Source organism: Coenobita brevimanus, chromosome 43 (genome assembly GCF_032717465.1).
Source record: "Coenobita brevimanus isolate Jiangsu-jjx chromosome 43, ASM3271746v2, whole genome shotgun sequence".
NCBI classification, from domain to species: Eukaryota; Metazoa; Arthropoda; class Malacostraca; order Decapoda; family Coenobitidae; genus Coenobita; species Coenobita brevimanus.
The window spans coordinates 983066-999128 of NC_136996.1; the positions used below are offsets into that span (position 1 = coordinate 983066).

At 41.4% G+C, this 16063-nt stretch overlaps 1 protein-coding gene across 1 annotated transcript in view; it reads left to right on the top strand.

The window, feature by feature from the left end:
* Nucleotides 1-569: 569 nt before the first annotated feature.
* The window catches only part of c11.1 (maestro heat like repeat family protein c11.1), a 42721-nt gene continuing 27227 nt past the window's right edge, over nt 570-16063 (top strand). Inside the window, exons 1-11 of the mRNA XM_080270748.1 lie at nt 570-588; nt 829-986; nt 3920-4123; nt 4965-6386; nt 6597-6686; nt 8601-8754; nt 8966-9099; nt 12961-13113; nt 14242-14426; nt 14653-14796; nt 15756-15918. Of these exons, the coding sequence (XP_080126874.1) occupies nt 570-588; nt 829-986; nt 3920-4123; nt 4965-6386; nt 6597-6686; nt 8601-8754; nt 8966-9099; nt 12961-13113; nt 14242-14426; nt 14653-14796; nt 15756-15918 (2826 nt within the window). The remainder of the gene's footprint in view (nt 589-828; nt 987-3919; nt 4124-4964; nt 6387-6596; nt 6687-8600; nt 8755-8965; nt 9100-12960; nt 13114-14241; nt 14427-14652; nt 14797-15755; nt 15919-16063) is intronic.

Below are 16063 nucleotides of genomic sequence, written 5' to 3' on the forward strand. Positions count from 1 at the left end.
ACATATCCATAACTGGTTGAAATAGAACACATGCACCCATCCCCACTGACCCTTTGACTTACCATAAGGTGCTAATACTGTGATAAGGTATGGTCACGAGATCTCAGGTAGCATCATCCACGTCCGTTGTTTAGATCTGGAATGGGAAACTCCCTTTAACACTTATGAGTTTTCAATATGCCTTAATCTTATATGATTCAAGCACTGATTTTTCTTCTTTCAAAAAATAAAGATAAAAATAATAACAAAAAATAACAAGCAGGGAAAAATTATTTCGGAACACTTAAGTTTAGATCAACGCAATGGATTCGAACGCGGTGTCCCTAGGAGATGTAAACACAACTAATGGAGACTTGGTAGTGCCACGTAATGGTGTCATCAAATGAATTATCAAGGATTTTCAAATTGAATTGCTCTTAGGAAGAGTGTCACAAGGAACCGACGATATAAACTCAAGGGTCAGACCTTTGATCAGATAAATCATGAAGGCTGTCACAGGAAATTAGTGACTCGCCGCTTCCTTCGTCACTGCTTCGCATTTGGGAATATTCACGTCACACCTCGCCACTATGCAGGCCAAGGAAAAGGGTAATTGTTGTTTGCTGTTCCATATTGCCATGCTACATAATACACGTTGAAAACTTACATCAACAGGTTATGTTTCTAGTTTGTGCTACTTCATTGTACCCTTTTAACATACTGGCACACTGTAAAGCTTTTAGTTTTGTACAGTAATTCATCTTCTGTTAGCCTGTGTAGTGCAGATAGCAGCCTACTGTAATACATAAAATTGTTGATGTCTCCTACTAAACTCTTATTTATTATTAGGGGGACTGGTTTGGAGTCTACTGGAGACAGCTGGAGATGTCAGCGAGGGTGTGCGGCAAACAGTGGCAGGTTCTCTTATCACACTGGGGCATCAGCACCCAACACTGGTCCTCTCCACCATCCATAAGTTCATATCAAGCCCTCAGCATGCACCTAAAGTGAGTACAGTGTGTGTCCATCTATAAGAAGTTGGATAACCCAAGTTGGAGATAGATAATTTCTGGCATATTAAACCTGGATATAATTTAAGAATGAGTATATCAACCCCTTAGTGTTAATTTAGAATGATTCATAGTGTATGATAATGTAACTGTTTTATGCAGCTTTCAGAAATCAGTATACTGTATTTAGCCTATTTATAATAGCTTTGAGCATATGATCCTTAGGTACTGTAACAAAAAAAGAAAACTTCACTGAGAGGGCTTTCCCTCCCTGCTAAGGAGTCCTTGTATCCAGCATGTGTTAGGAGTGTAATGCTGTACAGAAGTGAGACCTGGGCAGTAAAGGTTGAGGATATTCATAGGCTCATATGTAAAGAAATTGATGGATGTGTAATGCGTCCTTAAATGCGAAGCGTGGGGAGTTAGGATTGCAGTAGAGTTGGAAGGAAGGATGGGACTTATATGCTTTGGAGAAAGCTTATGACAGGGTGGATAGACAAGGACTGTGGAAAGTACTAAGAATATATGGAGTAGATGGGAAGTTGTTGAATGCAGTGAAGAGTATGTATGAGGGGGCTAAGGCTGCAGTGTGTGTGGATAGTGAACTGAGTGAATTTTTCTGTTTGAAGGTTGGGTTGAAACAGGGATGTGTCATGTCTCCATGGTTGTTCAGTCTGTATATGGATGGGATTATAAAATAGATACAAGGAAGGGCAGTGGATGTTGGAGTGGCCCTAATGAGAGAGGGCAGAGTTTGGAAACTCCTAGTACTGTTGTTTGCAGATGATACTGTGTTGTTAAGTGAAGATGAAGGGGAGCTGCAAGGCTTGGCGGATGAGTTTGGGAGAGTGTGTAAGAAATGGAATCTAAATGTAAATGTAGGGAAGAGTAACGTTATGGTCTTCGAGAGAAGTGAAGTCAGTGAATGTACAATGAGGTTGGATGAGGAGGAAATGGAAAGTGAGAGTACGTTTAAGTACTTGGGTGGTGTGATTAGTAAGGATAGAAGTTTGGAGGGTGAAGTGCTTGAAAGGATACAACAAGGAAGAAAGGTTGCTGGTTCCTTGAAAGCAGTGATAAGAAACAGGGAAGTGAGCATGGACGTGAAAAAGTTACTACATGACAGTATTGTGATACCAACTCTAACATACGGAAGTGAAGCTTGGACCTTGTTGGAGGGACAGAAGTTAAGAGTGAGAGCAGTGGAAATGAGTTATTTGAGAGGGGCCTGTGGAGTCACATGGAGAGACAGACTGACAAATGAGGATGTGAAGGAGCATTGTGGCATGAGGAAGCATTAAGAGAAACATTGAGGTGGTTTGTCCTTGTGGAGAGGATGGAGAGTGAGATACTGATGAGGAGAGTGTATGTGGGTGAGAGGGAGGGGGAGGCCAAGGATGAGATGGAGGGATGGAGTGGAGAGGTACCGTATATGAAGGAGGGGGGTGCGAATTGGGAGCAGGGCAGTGAAATGGCGGGGGACAGGGCGATGTGGAGGCGATTTGTTTGTGGCCACTCCGTATGGGATTAAGGCGTCTGGCAATAGATAGATACAGACTAGTGTTGTGATGAGGAGGGGTAGATTGTGATGGTTTAGGCATGTTGTGAGATGAAAACTAGGCACAGGTAAGAGGTGTGAATGTCAAGAGCAGAGTTGCGAAAGGCAGACCAAAAAAGACCTGAGATGAGGTTGATGAGTGTGACCTTAAGGGGTAAGGGACTGATTAGGGAGGCTGCCAGAGATCGAACAAAGTGGAGAGCCGCCATTAGATGACCAAGGCTGATGCATGCAAGCATGTTGGAGCCTTCATAAACAAAATGGTAATGAAGGGCAAACCCAGTGTAATAATGCACATGTCTGATGCAGTATAAGCAATTATTCACTATACTCAGTTTTTTTTATCAAGGCGAAGATGCACTTCACTGATTGGTGATGATTGGCTGAATGCTTCTTGTCCAAATAACATCATTGTGTTTCAGATAATTACTAGGTTTCGATTCACATTACGAGTACTGTAATTATTTGAAATACTGTACGATGTAATTCGGACATGTTGCATTCAGTCAGTCATCATCAACCTGTCACGTGCATCTTCGCCTCAATAAAAAAAACTGAGTATAGCTAGTTATCACAGTTTTCAAGGGTGCATTTGTGCAGTCTGCTACTGTATATTGTATTTTGAAAAAGTGTTGTTCAGCCATATGAGCTTGAGACTTTATAACATAAAATAGGGATACCAATATGATGCTTCATACAGTAACAGTTAATAATGCAGAATGTAATGTGCGTTTTGTTAGTGGGTTAATAAACTGTAAAATAAAAAAATAGGATAACTTTGCAGTCATAGGAGTCTTTTCAGTTTTATTCCAGTTGGTGTAGTCTTCACTGTTGTGACCCGTCTGGATGTAAGTCCAGTGGACTGCAGAATGAAGTTGCCCTTCTTCTACAGTTCTCCATCTGCCTTTTTGGGGGTAGGGAGGGAGTTGAGGAATACTTGCATTACTGGGTAGTGGAGATGCTCAGTGTGATCATTTGAAGGTGACCCCTTCCAGCACACTGGCTAGCATTGTTTGTTACTTATTTAACTTAGGAATCACCGCCTTTGGCTGAAGGTGAAGAAAACCATCTAATCTCTTATGTGCAGTCTGGGGACATCATTTTCATTTGATTTTGGCTGCTGTCAGAGTGTTTTGTTCTGCCCAGGGAAAACATCCCGCTGCAAAAGGCGTTTAGCATTGAGTACAATTTTCGGGTATATCAGACTGAATCAAATGTTCTAAGTTGATGTAATGAGTTTTATTACATGCTGTTTTTACAGTGTGCCTTATTCAAGCAAATATGTTCCTTTTGAAAACCTGAAAACTGTAAATCATTCTTTCTTTCTGATGTCTTACAAATTCTCCCGTACAAGCATTCCTGCATTCCCCAGGTTCATGTGCAGTCTATCCTGTATAATGCTGCAGAAAATATTGTGAGAGAAAGTGGTGATAAGATTGAAGATCCAGACTTGATCAGCACATGGATGGAGGGAGCCATGAAGCTCCTTACTCTGCCTTCAGTGGCACCAGACTTACAAGAGGCAGCATCAGGGCTGATGGTTGCGTTGGGCAGCAATCCTGCACACTGTAACGCTGTAAGTAGCAATATCACGTTTGTTGTAACATGCGGAAGAGTTGTGACCCCTTACAGCTCAGTTGATGGCCAAGTGTGCTATAGTAAGACTGGTAACCAAGACTCATTCCTGCCTTATAACTAAGGCTTATCGAATTTCAGGCAACCACAACGTCGTACCGGGTATACAAGTTGTTGGAGCGGCCCAGATTTGTCAGGTGGAAACATACCAACTGTAATGCATGTGTTGTTGAATCTCGCATTAATATGATAGTACCCAAATATTTTTTATTATTATGCACCACTTCTTTATTCTGATGATAATGTTCACATGGTCCTCTCCATATGTGCATACATTCAAGGGTATTGAAATAAATGGCTGTAACTTTAAACAGTGTAGGCAGTTCAACATTAGGCTAATCCTCAAGTGGTGACAGTGTGTGAAATGGACTTCCAACCTTTGGTTGTTTCTTAAAATAAAAAGTCAGTGAGGTCTGTTCTGTGTTAATGATATACCTGATATGCTTTTTTTTTTTTTTGGCTAATGGCAGATGATTTTTATATAAGTTAGGAGATATTGGTGTGCAGAAAGAATCAGTAACTTGTGTTTCTGATTGTACTTCACCATGAATATGCATAATTGCTGAAGGATACCAGCACATTAACTGCGGAGATTAGTTGATGTGTCTGCATCGAGTTAACAGGCGTGGTTAACAAATAAACTTGGGGAAAAATGCCAGCACATCAAGGTTTCTTTGAAATATCTGGCTTGGATGCTGAATGACTCATGCACTGTATACTGTATTATGAAGATGATGTTTTATGAAAATAGTGTTACTAATGCAATTGTTTACCATTTTCAGGTGATGGAGACCTTGATCACACATATTCAGACTGGAACATTACCTTCACAGAGTGTGGTTGAAACTCTTGGGGCTCTGGCTGCTGGTAATGTGAAGGGAACTGTGCCATATATGAAGGCAATACTTGGCTTGATCGTGGTGTGTTTACCCGTTGTCAAACAAGACAGCCTAAAAATTGCCTTGTCTTCGATGATAAGCAAATTTACTGAGGCTATTTTGGAAGCCTTAGATAATAAAGAAACAGATCCCAATATATCTGTTGAATCATATGCATCAGAAAGTGCTGCCATATTTGAGTCTGTGGTTAATCTTTGGCTGAGAAGTTCAAATGCTGCAGTGAGGCAAGAAGCATTACTATGCTTAGGCCACTTGAGTCATCTTCTTCCAAAAGAGAAATTAGAAGAGCTTGCAGGCTTGGTTGTTACAACAATTTTATCCATGTATCGCAAGGCATCATCTCCATTCACCTTGACATATTCTTTAGCTTTGATAATGGATGCTCTTCTAAAAAAGCAGCTGACAGAAGGTTTAAAGTTTCATGTCGACCAGTTGTTAACTTCTTTGTTTTCACAAGTGTGTGTTGTGCCAAATTATGCAGAACCATTAACTGTCAAAAACCATTATGAAGTGTTGCGCTCATATGAATTGCTTTGTAGCCAGTATACTGAGAATGTGATGACTCACTTATTGCAAAGACTTGAAAATGCCAGTCATATGCAAAGAGTAGGTGCCTTAGTTGTAGCAAAGCATCTTATAAACAGTAAAACTCTTAGCACTGATAATTGTGCTGCCTTTATACCTACTCTAAATGCTATTTTGTCTGATCCCAATAGTAAAGTGGTGAAAAGTGTGACTCAAGTTATTGTTGCTTTATGCCACAACCAACACCTTACAGCTCAGAGTGGTGCCCCCTTCATCACATACCTGGTAAAACATTGTCCTGGTGCCACTACACCACCTGGTCGCCGACCCTCATTGGCAGAGACAGATGGAGAAAGTGTAGCAGAAGTCTGTCAGCGAGTGCTGCATCTTTTGGCTACAACGGTTGACTCTGCTTACCCATTATTGTGGCCACACTTACTGAGCTTTGTGTGTAGTGCAGAACATGAGGGAAGTCTGCCAACAACATTAGGCTGCCTGGCACACTTGGCCAATAATAATCATGCCAGTCATGAGCAAGAAAATATTTTAGTTGGGCCTCCAGGGCCCCCAAGTGCTCCTGTTCTCCTGGTACGTCTGTTGGTATTGAGTTGCATGCCAGAGTATGGAAATATAGGAGTGTCAGCTCTCAAACTACTTCAAGGCCTGGCTCCTCATGTGCACCCTAATGTGGAGGAACCATGGAATCAGCATCTGCCACAGCTTATTGTCACATTGCAGGATCTCATAGCAAAGGCAGAAGCTGAACCTTCGTTAATACAGGTAACATCACTTGTTAATACAATTGGAGTTCATGAATGCTTGGTTTCTGTGAAAGAGAGCACTGCAGGGATATAGAATACCCTTTTGTAGTTTTTCCTGTAGGCTGTATGTGTTTTGAACTATTAATTATGTTTCTTATGTTACTACTGTACTTTGATAAAGTTACAGGGTGACACTGGTATGTCCTTTTATTTTGCATTTTCCTTGCAGATGTGGCATGACTCACTCCGAGACTTCCTCAGATCTACAATAACCCACATCAGTAATGAGGAATACACAGTGCAGATTGGAAGGGCTCAGGTAAAAGTGGTAATGAGAATGTATAATATGAAGGCCCAAAAGTGCATATTAGAGTAACTGGTGGAAAGAGCAAGGAATTTGCATTAAAGACAACTATTAAAAAAATGTTTGTGAACAGTTTTTTTTCTTGCGAGCTGCAACCAGAATTTAAGATGCTTGGGTGCTGCATGAACGAGTGTATAGTGCATTTCACAGGGAATGCATTTGATATTTCTACGTCGCTTTCATTCTGTGTATTTGAATCATACTTCACACTGTTTCAAGGCTAGAATTATGGTTGTGATGATTTGCAGATCAGCAAAAAATAAATAAATGAACAAAAGATGTCTTGCACATGTAAGGTGTAGATGGTAAGCTGGTAGAAGCCGTCAAGAGTTTTTATGATGGTAGTGAAGCATGTTTAACGGTAAATGGGCATGTAAGTGAATGGTTCACGATCAGTGTGGGCATGCGACAAGGATGTGTGATGTCCTCATGGAAGTTCAGTATATATATATGGATGGATGGAGTGATGAGAGAAGTAAAAACATGAGTAATGGAGAGAGGGATGGCATTGGTAATGAATGGTGATGGATCGAATATCTCATACTTCCTGTATGCTGCTGATGCAGTGCTACTTGCAAGTACTGGACAAGAACTTATTAGACTTGTGCAGAGTTTTGCTGATGTCTGTGAGCATTGTGCCTTGAGAGTATATGTAGAAAAGAGTAAAGTGATGGTTAATGAGAGAGAAGGTGACTCCCAGTGTGACGTTACAGTGAATGGAGAGAGACTGGAATTGGTGAGAGTTCAAGTACCTGGGTACAGTGATAGAAAACAGAGGAAAATGTGCAGAAGAAGTGGAAAGTAGAGTGACACAAGCAAGGAAAGTAGCTGGTGCTGTGAAGACATATGATAAAAAACAGAGGCTTGAGTATTGCAGCTGCACAAGGCTTACTTGAGGGAGTGTTAGTGCCAACTTTAACATATGGATGTAAGACCATGGTGTGGCATGAAAATGAAAAGTTGAGAGTGAGACCAGTGGAGATGGGACTGCTGAGGAATGTGTGTGGAGTACAGAGTGAATAGGATACGAAATAATGTGATTTGTGAAAGATGCGGAGTGAGGAAGCCTGTGGACACCAGAACTAATGAGAGTGTACTGAGATGGTATGGTCATGTGGAGAGAATGGATAACAATTGAGTGGTAAAAAAGGTAAGTCTGAGCGAATTTGAAGGAGGGTGGAGGTGAGGTAGGCCAAGTAGAAGGTGAAGGGATATGGTGGATGAGTGTGTGAGGAAGAGAGGTATGGAAGTTGGTGAGGCTAGGGGACTGATGAGATTGAGCTGGCCGGATGAATGTTGTGAGAAGAAGTGCATGATCAGGGATTTGGCACCCCCTTTTAATGTGATAGCATCTGGATTGAATCTATTGGATACATGTATGTGAAGCTACAGAATGTGATGAATGTTTTTGGTGTATCAAATAGAGCCAGGACTTGGGGGGCTTGAATGGTGAGTGAATGGATGCATGGCCCATTGGATTGGGCATACTTGGGCTGTCTGGACATTGCTACTCCTCACCCTGCCCTAGGGTGGGAAAGGAGGTCCAGATGATGATGATGATAAAGGATGTCCTCAGCCTGAAGATATCACACATATTGGACTCTGATTTACTGAACTTTTTTACTGTAGAAACTGTAGGTATAGTAGAAATTATTCTATTATTTCACCTACTTACTTTGCAAAATGATTGTCACATGTACTGTAAGAACAAGAGAAGTTTGTTAACACACCTTCTAATTTCCACATTTTCTAAATTAAGGGAAGCCTTTGGAACTGATGTGATGCAAAAATTTGTGGGTGATGGACTTTACATATTTCATGTTGATGGATTAGGAGCATTTTATTAAACATTTCTGCTCTTCAACCTAGATGGATCAAATGAGCCTTTATGAAAAGCACCAGCCTCGGTTGTGCTTCCTCATGTCCTTGGTGGGGGTCACTCTCAGCCAGATCTCCAACAAGACTTTCATTGCCACCTCCCTTGACACTCTCTTCAATGCCACAACACATAAGGCTGTTATGGGTAAGTAATTATCTGCTTGTCATTCTGTCTACAGTAACACACACACACACACACACACACACACACACACACACTGACACACTATATGTATGTACATAATTTAAAGTGATTGTAAAATTATCAAGAAATACAAGAGTTTTTTTGTCATTCAAAATGCTTTATATTTTCTGCCCTCCTCCCCAAATGTTAGTTATGCCGTTTTCCATTTCAGAGCGAGAGAGTTTGGCACTGTGTGTTGGTACCACTGCAGCCACACACACTGATCTTGTCTTAACCCATATAGACATGTGGCTCAAGGCAGCAGATCCCACCAAGAGGCCACTTTCATTCTTGAACCTCATCAAAGTAAGCACATGTATTCTGTTACATCCATTCCCTTTATTGTCCCATCCACTCATCATCCAAGCCCTTATTGTCTCATCCATCCATCATCTAGTCCTTTATTGCCCCATCTGTCCATCCTCAGATAGCCCTTTATTGCCATAACCATCCATTCTTCAGTCATTTTTATTGTCCAATCCAGCCATCGTCCAATCCGTTAGTGCACCATTATGAACACGGCTTCTTGTATCATGTCATACCTTTTAATATCGGTGCTTTAATTTTGTTCATCTTCATCACTGTTGATCATGGTCTATCATTCAGTCCTTTACTGGTCCATCAGAAACATAGTGGCTTGGGATTAGGCTGCTCAGTCCAGACATTAAAGACAAGAGTGGCCAGCTACTTCCACATGAGCATTATAGCATAAGTAGTAAACCCCAAACACCCCTCAAAAATAAACCCCAACCTCTCCTTGTATGTGAAGTTTTTCCAACCAAATGTGTCCCAGAAAAGGTTTAAGTCTGAAGGTTAGGTGGAGGTTATTGCATGCATAATACCACCTGGGAGTGAGTAACTGTTCACTCTCATTTTGAAAGTCTGGATGGAGTACCCTAGCCCCATTCCCATATGATCCTGATGAGCCAGTAAAGGATTGGATGTTTATTGGATAAAGTTCGAATTTTCAATGCTGATTAAATTTGGTAGAGATGTATTGATTGCCAGGTTCAGTCAGAGAATTATAGTATTTTATAATTGGGCTGTATTTTAGGTGGCATGAGAGGCTTCGTAGCTCTCTTCTTTTAGCAATTTATTTTCCTCATTACTCACTACTGTTCTCTTTAAAGCTATTTACATAGTGTTGGCACTGATGTAGTTCAGTTAATAACATGCAAGAGACTATTTTGGAATTATTTGCAGAATAAATTGCTAAGAAGTGTTGCAGAATCTCCGAAGCCACTTAGAAACTGATCCATTACCATTAGCATTATTATGGGTGTGTCAGACAGAACTTGTTCATGTATGCTGTGGTGGATGTGGAGGCATACACCTTCCTAACATGGCTTTTTGATAGAGGAAAAGTGGGTACTGTATGTAGCTTTACAAATGTCTGTTTTGTTGTATTCACTTCCTTATGTACGTGTTTTGGTGCTCCAAGGTTCCTTTCATGGGAACTGTGCCTCATCCAAGAAACTGGCCTCATCCAAGAAATTGGCCTCTTCCAAGAAACTTGCCACAGCCCGGGGCCACTCTCAGAGATTTCCCAGTGAGGCTGTTTTGTAGATGCATCTTTGGAGAGTGGGGTTTGGACATTAGAGGATTGATGTTGCCAGCATGCTGGGTTGGGTGTTTGGTTTATTACATTTCCTAATGGAGAAATGTTTTGTTCTTCTCATTTTCATCTTGGTGTTGGCTTTCTCTTTCTTTTATACCAACACGAGTTGCCACGCCCTCACAACTTTATTTGGCGGGCAGTTGGCCTGCGTGTACAGTTGCCTCAAGGAGTTCCTATACTTGTTGTGTTGCCTCCAGTCAGTATGTGGCAATGTTGCAGTAGTAGTGTAAATATCTATGAATGAACGGCATTCGTACTCTCCCATTTACATAATATTGCTAGCCATTATGATGGTTGGCATCTGTTCCCACCATTCACATCCATCGTTACAGCATGAATGCACGTTCATTCATAGATGTTTATGCCACAACTGCAATGTTGCCACATCTTGTCAGGAGTAAAACAGGGGATACAGGAACTTCATGAGGCAACTGTACCTGGGCCTGGTAACTCAAGATAACTTTCACATGTTTGATTTAGGCCTGTAAAACATTTTTAATGCACACAAAGTGCATGCAAAATGACAGATGTAGAACTATCAAAAGACAGGCATAGATCCTCCAGATGCAAAAACAACAGTTCCAACAAAGGCACTTACTTTGTTCAGCTTTGAACATAGCTACAGTACATGGTGAGTTCTGTTATTATGTAGCCTGTAAGGGGTTACTGTACCAAATGCAAGCTTAGAGAAAGTCATCCATTTGCTCATAAATGCTGCCTCTGTAAATTTGTGTTTGTGCTGGTTAAAGGTAGGTTGTTCAGGTGACTATGTGAAGTGAAAAGCCAAATGGTTTCTTGTAGCCAAGTACCGGTAATCCGACTATGTTGGGTGGGTAACCTAAGCAGATGGGGGGGATCCTTTGGAGATTCACGGTAAGGGAAGGGTAGTTGGACTCTCTTCTGTTTGGTATTAGATATGTGAGTGGAGATTTTTGTGGTAAGACTGTCATTCTGTATTTTAAGCCATTTATCTTGCTGAGTGAGGTAATGATGCATATTTGTAACTACAACAACACATTTAGGGACTCATCCATTAAGGTCTCAGCATAGGTTTGTACAGGTATTTCAGTGTCAGCTAGGTTTGTACAGGTATTTCAGTGTTGAGGGATAATTATGGTTGGGGTAAGTCATGCATGAGCAGACTGAAGTTTGAGTGACAGTACTGTTCCATGAGGGACACCATTGCAGAACTGTTTTGTGTTTGATAGTTGTTGTTTGTGTGTTAATCCATCTGGTCCATCTGCTAGGAAGTTGTGAGCCACTTTTAGTCATTTTATTTATAACTTTAGAGGAGAGTATGTGTTGGGAGATTGTGTCAGAGGCCTTGCATATATCTCTTGCTACTAATACAGTGCTGTTCTGACTCAGCAAGATTTCTGGTTGAACTCTTTAAGGTGTATTGGGATTGGATGGTGAGTACCGTACTGTGCTAGTGGAATGATTTGTGTGAAGTCATGCCAGGTGGGGGAGATGGGAGTGTGTGGTTTTACTTTTTTATTTCTTTATGTACTTGCATTAAAAAAAAAACAAGCAGAACACCTATACTGTACTGAATTGAGTACTGTACTTGTTACCTCCTCTTGGTTGGGACAGCTGCAGTATTCTGTTCCAGTTAACCATAGACAATTTTATTCAGATGGATGATAATACTGTAATCTCTCAATTATCCGGATGGCCATTACCCAGACCCTGTGATCTGGCTGTTCAAAACCATTATTCGTACATTTTTTCATAATATCCAGACAAAAAGCTTGCATCCGGGTGGAAATTATGGTTGCGTGAACATATCCACCCAGTCAGGTGGGAATAGCCTGGTGGTGCCGCCCTGTCTGGCTTGGTAGTTTACCCAGTAGCGATTGCTTGTCTGGGGTTGATGGGTCTGCTTGACCATAGTAATTGCTTGGCTGTGGTTTATAGGTCTACTTGACCAGATAGAGTAGTGTTAAACAACAGGGAGAAGTGTTGTACAATGTACTGTAGTGACCTTTTACACTGCCTTTCAAAGTTAGGTTATATACGAAGGGGAGCCAGGAGAGAAGTCCATTATCTGGACGGAGCCATTACCCAGACATGCCCTTGGCTCTAATATGTTGGATAATTGAGGGATTACTGTACTTTCGCCATTACCCCTCTCATAATTGGAACAATTGTAGTGGTCTGTTCCACCTAGTGTGTAAAACAAGTGTTAATAATGTCATTATTAACCATTTCATGGTTAGGATAACCTGATACAGCAGTCCATTACACCTGTTGCCAGATGATTTTATTCAGCTGAGTGGTTTATAAAAACCTGGGTGTTTATTTATATAGCTTTTATATTTTACTTTTCTGTGTGTCTATCTATCTGTCCATCTATAGCCATATGATTTAGTCCCAGAGGGAGTACCTACAGACAGAGTACCAACACTCCAACACACACCACCCTCATTCATATACCTCTCCACTTCATCCTTAGTCTCCCACTCACCTTACCCCCCTCCACCTCGCTCGTATACACTTTTAGTCTCGCAGACATATGATATTTACTTTTATTTGCCTATGATTTCCAGCAGGACACAAGAATGGAGGAAGCAGCCTGGACGCGAGCCAGCCTTGTTCTGTGTCTGGGACAGATCGCAGTGTTGGCACCCCCTGCTGTACTCGGCAATCGGGTGGATGGACCTATCATGTTGCATCTACTCAATATTATCAACAGCAACAAAGTTAGTACTGTCTGTACCGCACATCATCTTGATAAACACTTAATGGACTTATCATGGTGCATCTACTCATTATATTCAACAGCAACAATGTACCATAAGTACATATTTCATACATTACCTTTGTACACTGAATGGCCTTATCATGTTGCAATACTCAGTGTTATCAACAGCAACAAAGTGCAACACATATCTCATACATCATCTCCATACAATATACAGTACACTTAAGTTCATTTTGGTATTATCAGCTGCAGTAAAGAAAATATACATCTTACACATCATCTCTGTATAAAGTATACCTATGGTCATATTATTTACCCTTTCAGACTGGGTAATTTTTGTGTGTGTGTGTATTTTTGTTGCTACCTGGTAATTGTATACAGAAAATAATATGTGCAGACAGTCAGGCATGTGAGGTAGAGTAAGGTTTCCAGGGCTTTGAATGATATGTGAACAAGTGTGTTCATTTCATTTATAAAGGCTCCAACATGTGTGCATGCATCGGTCTTGGTCACCTAATGGTGACTTTCCATGCTGCTTGATCTCTGGTAGCCTTCCAAGTCAGCCCCTTATCCCTGAGCTCACACTCAATGACCTTGTTCCGGGTCTTTTTCATTCTGCCTCTCGTAACTGCTATCCCCAGCGTTAATGCTTCTCACATTCTGCACCCAATTGTCATCCTCCATCCTCTCCACACGCCCAAACCATCTCATTCTGCCTCTTCTCATCACAGCTCAAATACACTCCAATCCCATCCTTCCTCCAAACTCTTCCATTGTAAACCTGGCCCTCCCAGGCCTAGCATTCAAGGATGCAGCACACATCCATCTCATCATTGTCATATCTGTAAGTCTGATCCCATGAATATCCTCTTCCTCATTATATTGGGCATCCTCTTGATGGTTCTCCCTCCATCGTATTTTCCCCTTCCCTGTTTTCTTGATTCTACCTAACCCTTTGTTTAGGTGTGAAAAATGGTTATGATGTTGATGATGATGACGATGCTGATGCTGATGTTGATTTTACATATTACCCACCCCATTTTTTTAATGGGATAATTAGGGTTATGATCATATGGTATTTTAGGAGTATATACCAGTATTTAATTTTTGCTTTATATGTGAACAGAGTGATGTAGTAAATGAGGCAGTACTGCACACCACCAGCAACATTGCTCGTGCCCTCAACCGCCTGCCCGAGTTCAAGCTGCGGCAGCGACCTCTCCTCATCACCCATTTAGTCAATACATCCAAGGCAGACAATCTCCCACTTCCTGTGCTGGCCAGTGTCCTGCAGGCTCTAAGGGACCTTGTGTATCCTTTTCTTGCTGTACTGCCCATTAACTTTTGATGAAGTGCACTAATTCCTCACATTAGTCATCCTTTTTATTTTCTTACTGATGTGAAGATCTTGGTAGAGTTTAGTAGCAAGCTTATCAAATGATTTGTGTTTGAAAGAAACTGTCCTTGGAACAGGAGGGTATAAAGATGTTGCAGAATACAGTTAGAAGTTGTCTAGTAATCCTTAATGCTGTATTAGAGCATTGGAACCGGAGTTGAACGTGGAGGAGCGCACCATTATACTGCAAGCTGTGCTGGTGGCCACACTTCCTCGCCTGGAGCAGACAGAGAGTATTGACGAGTATCTCAGCAAGTGCTGTGCACAACTCTGTGTTCTCATCAGGTACAACCCCTTACCTAGCAGCTTAACCCAATAAAGCAGTGTAGTTGATTTTACCTAGCAGCTTAACCCAATAAAGCAGTGTAGTCGATTTTTGTTTTCGGCAGGGGTGGTTGTCATTTATGGGTTCTTGATATGGCAAAGTTTGAAAACACTGCTCTGGAGGACACAGGTTGCTGTACCTAAGTAACATCATCTGGCAATAGTCAAAATACAGTGCTAAGTAGTTACCTGTCCTGTAAATGTTTAAGTCGAAAGGATCAAGGAAATAGATTTCTGTCCACTCATTCCATTTATGGCAGAAAAGATGGCTAAGAGGGTTGAAAACAGGGAACCAAACAACCTCCCTTATTTGAATTGTCATCATCATCTAATCCTGTGTTGCCCATGAGGAGCGTAGTAGTGAGGAGCGTAATAGTAATTCATACATATTAAGGCACAGGAGGAGAGAGAGTAGTTTGGGCTTCCTGTGTCCTCAGCTTGTTGTTGTTCTTGTTGCTGTGGACCCAGGCTAGTATGAATGTGAAACTGGTGGACGGTATGCTGAAGTTGCTTTCTCCTGCAGTCTACCATCCTCCATTTAGAAGAGGGAGAAATTGAAGGGACATTGTATAACTGGACAGTTTAGGCACCCAGTTATATTGATGCCACTACATGAAGGTGTCCCTCTCCAATCCTCACAGAAATGAAAGACCGAAGGCCCTGTTCTGACCCTTCCTACCTCATGTGAACATGGGAAAGTGGGTGAAAAGGATCATGATGATCTATCTATCTATCTAACTATCTATTGCCAGACTCCTCAATCATGATGATAACACTAAAATATCCAAGTTGTCAGTTAGTTTCTTGTACATTACAACATTGAAAGGTATTATTCTTAGTGTGGACAATACATACAGTCAGGGACATCTAGTTGGTAAAGACGGTTTACACTTCTCCATTATCCATGTTTCTTCCCGTAGAACTATTATTCAGAAAGACACCAATCCAGCCACACTGGATGATGTGACCACACTGCTGCAGGCGTGGACAGTAGCAGTGAATGACCTGGTCAGACTCAAGGCTGTGGAGCTGCTACATGCTGCCCTTAAGACATACCATGACCATGTCACCTTTACTGTTGAGGTCAGTACTGCTGATGTAGGTTTTGAGGTACTGTTGTCTTCTGCCTTAGTATGTATTCATTGCAGTTTACCATGGTGATGGAGAGGGATGCCTTATGTGTTGACACTGATATAACCAGGTGGTTCAGCTGCCTGGTTATACAGAC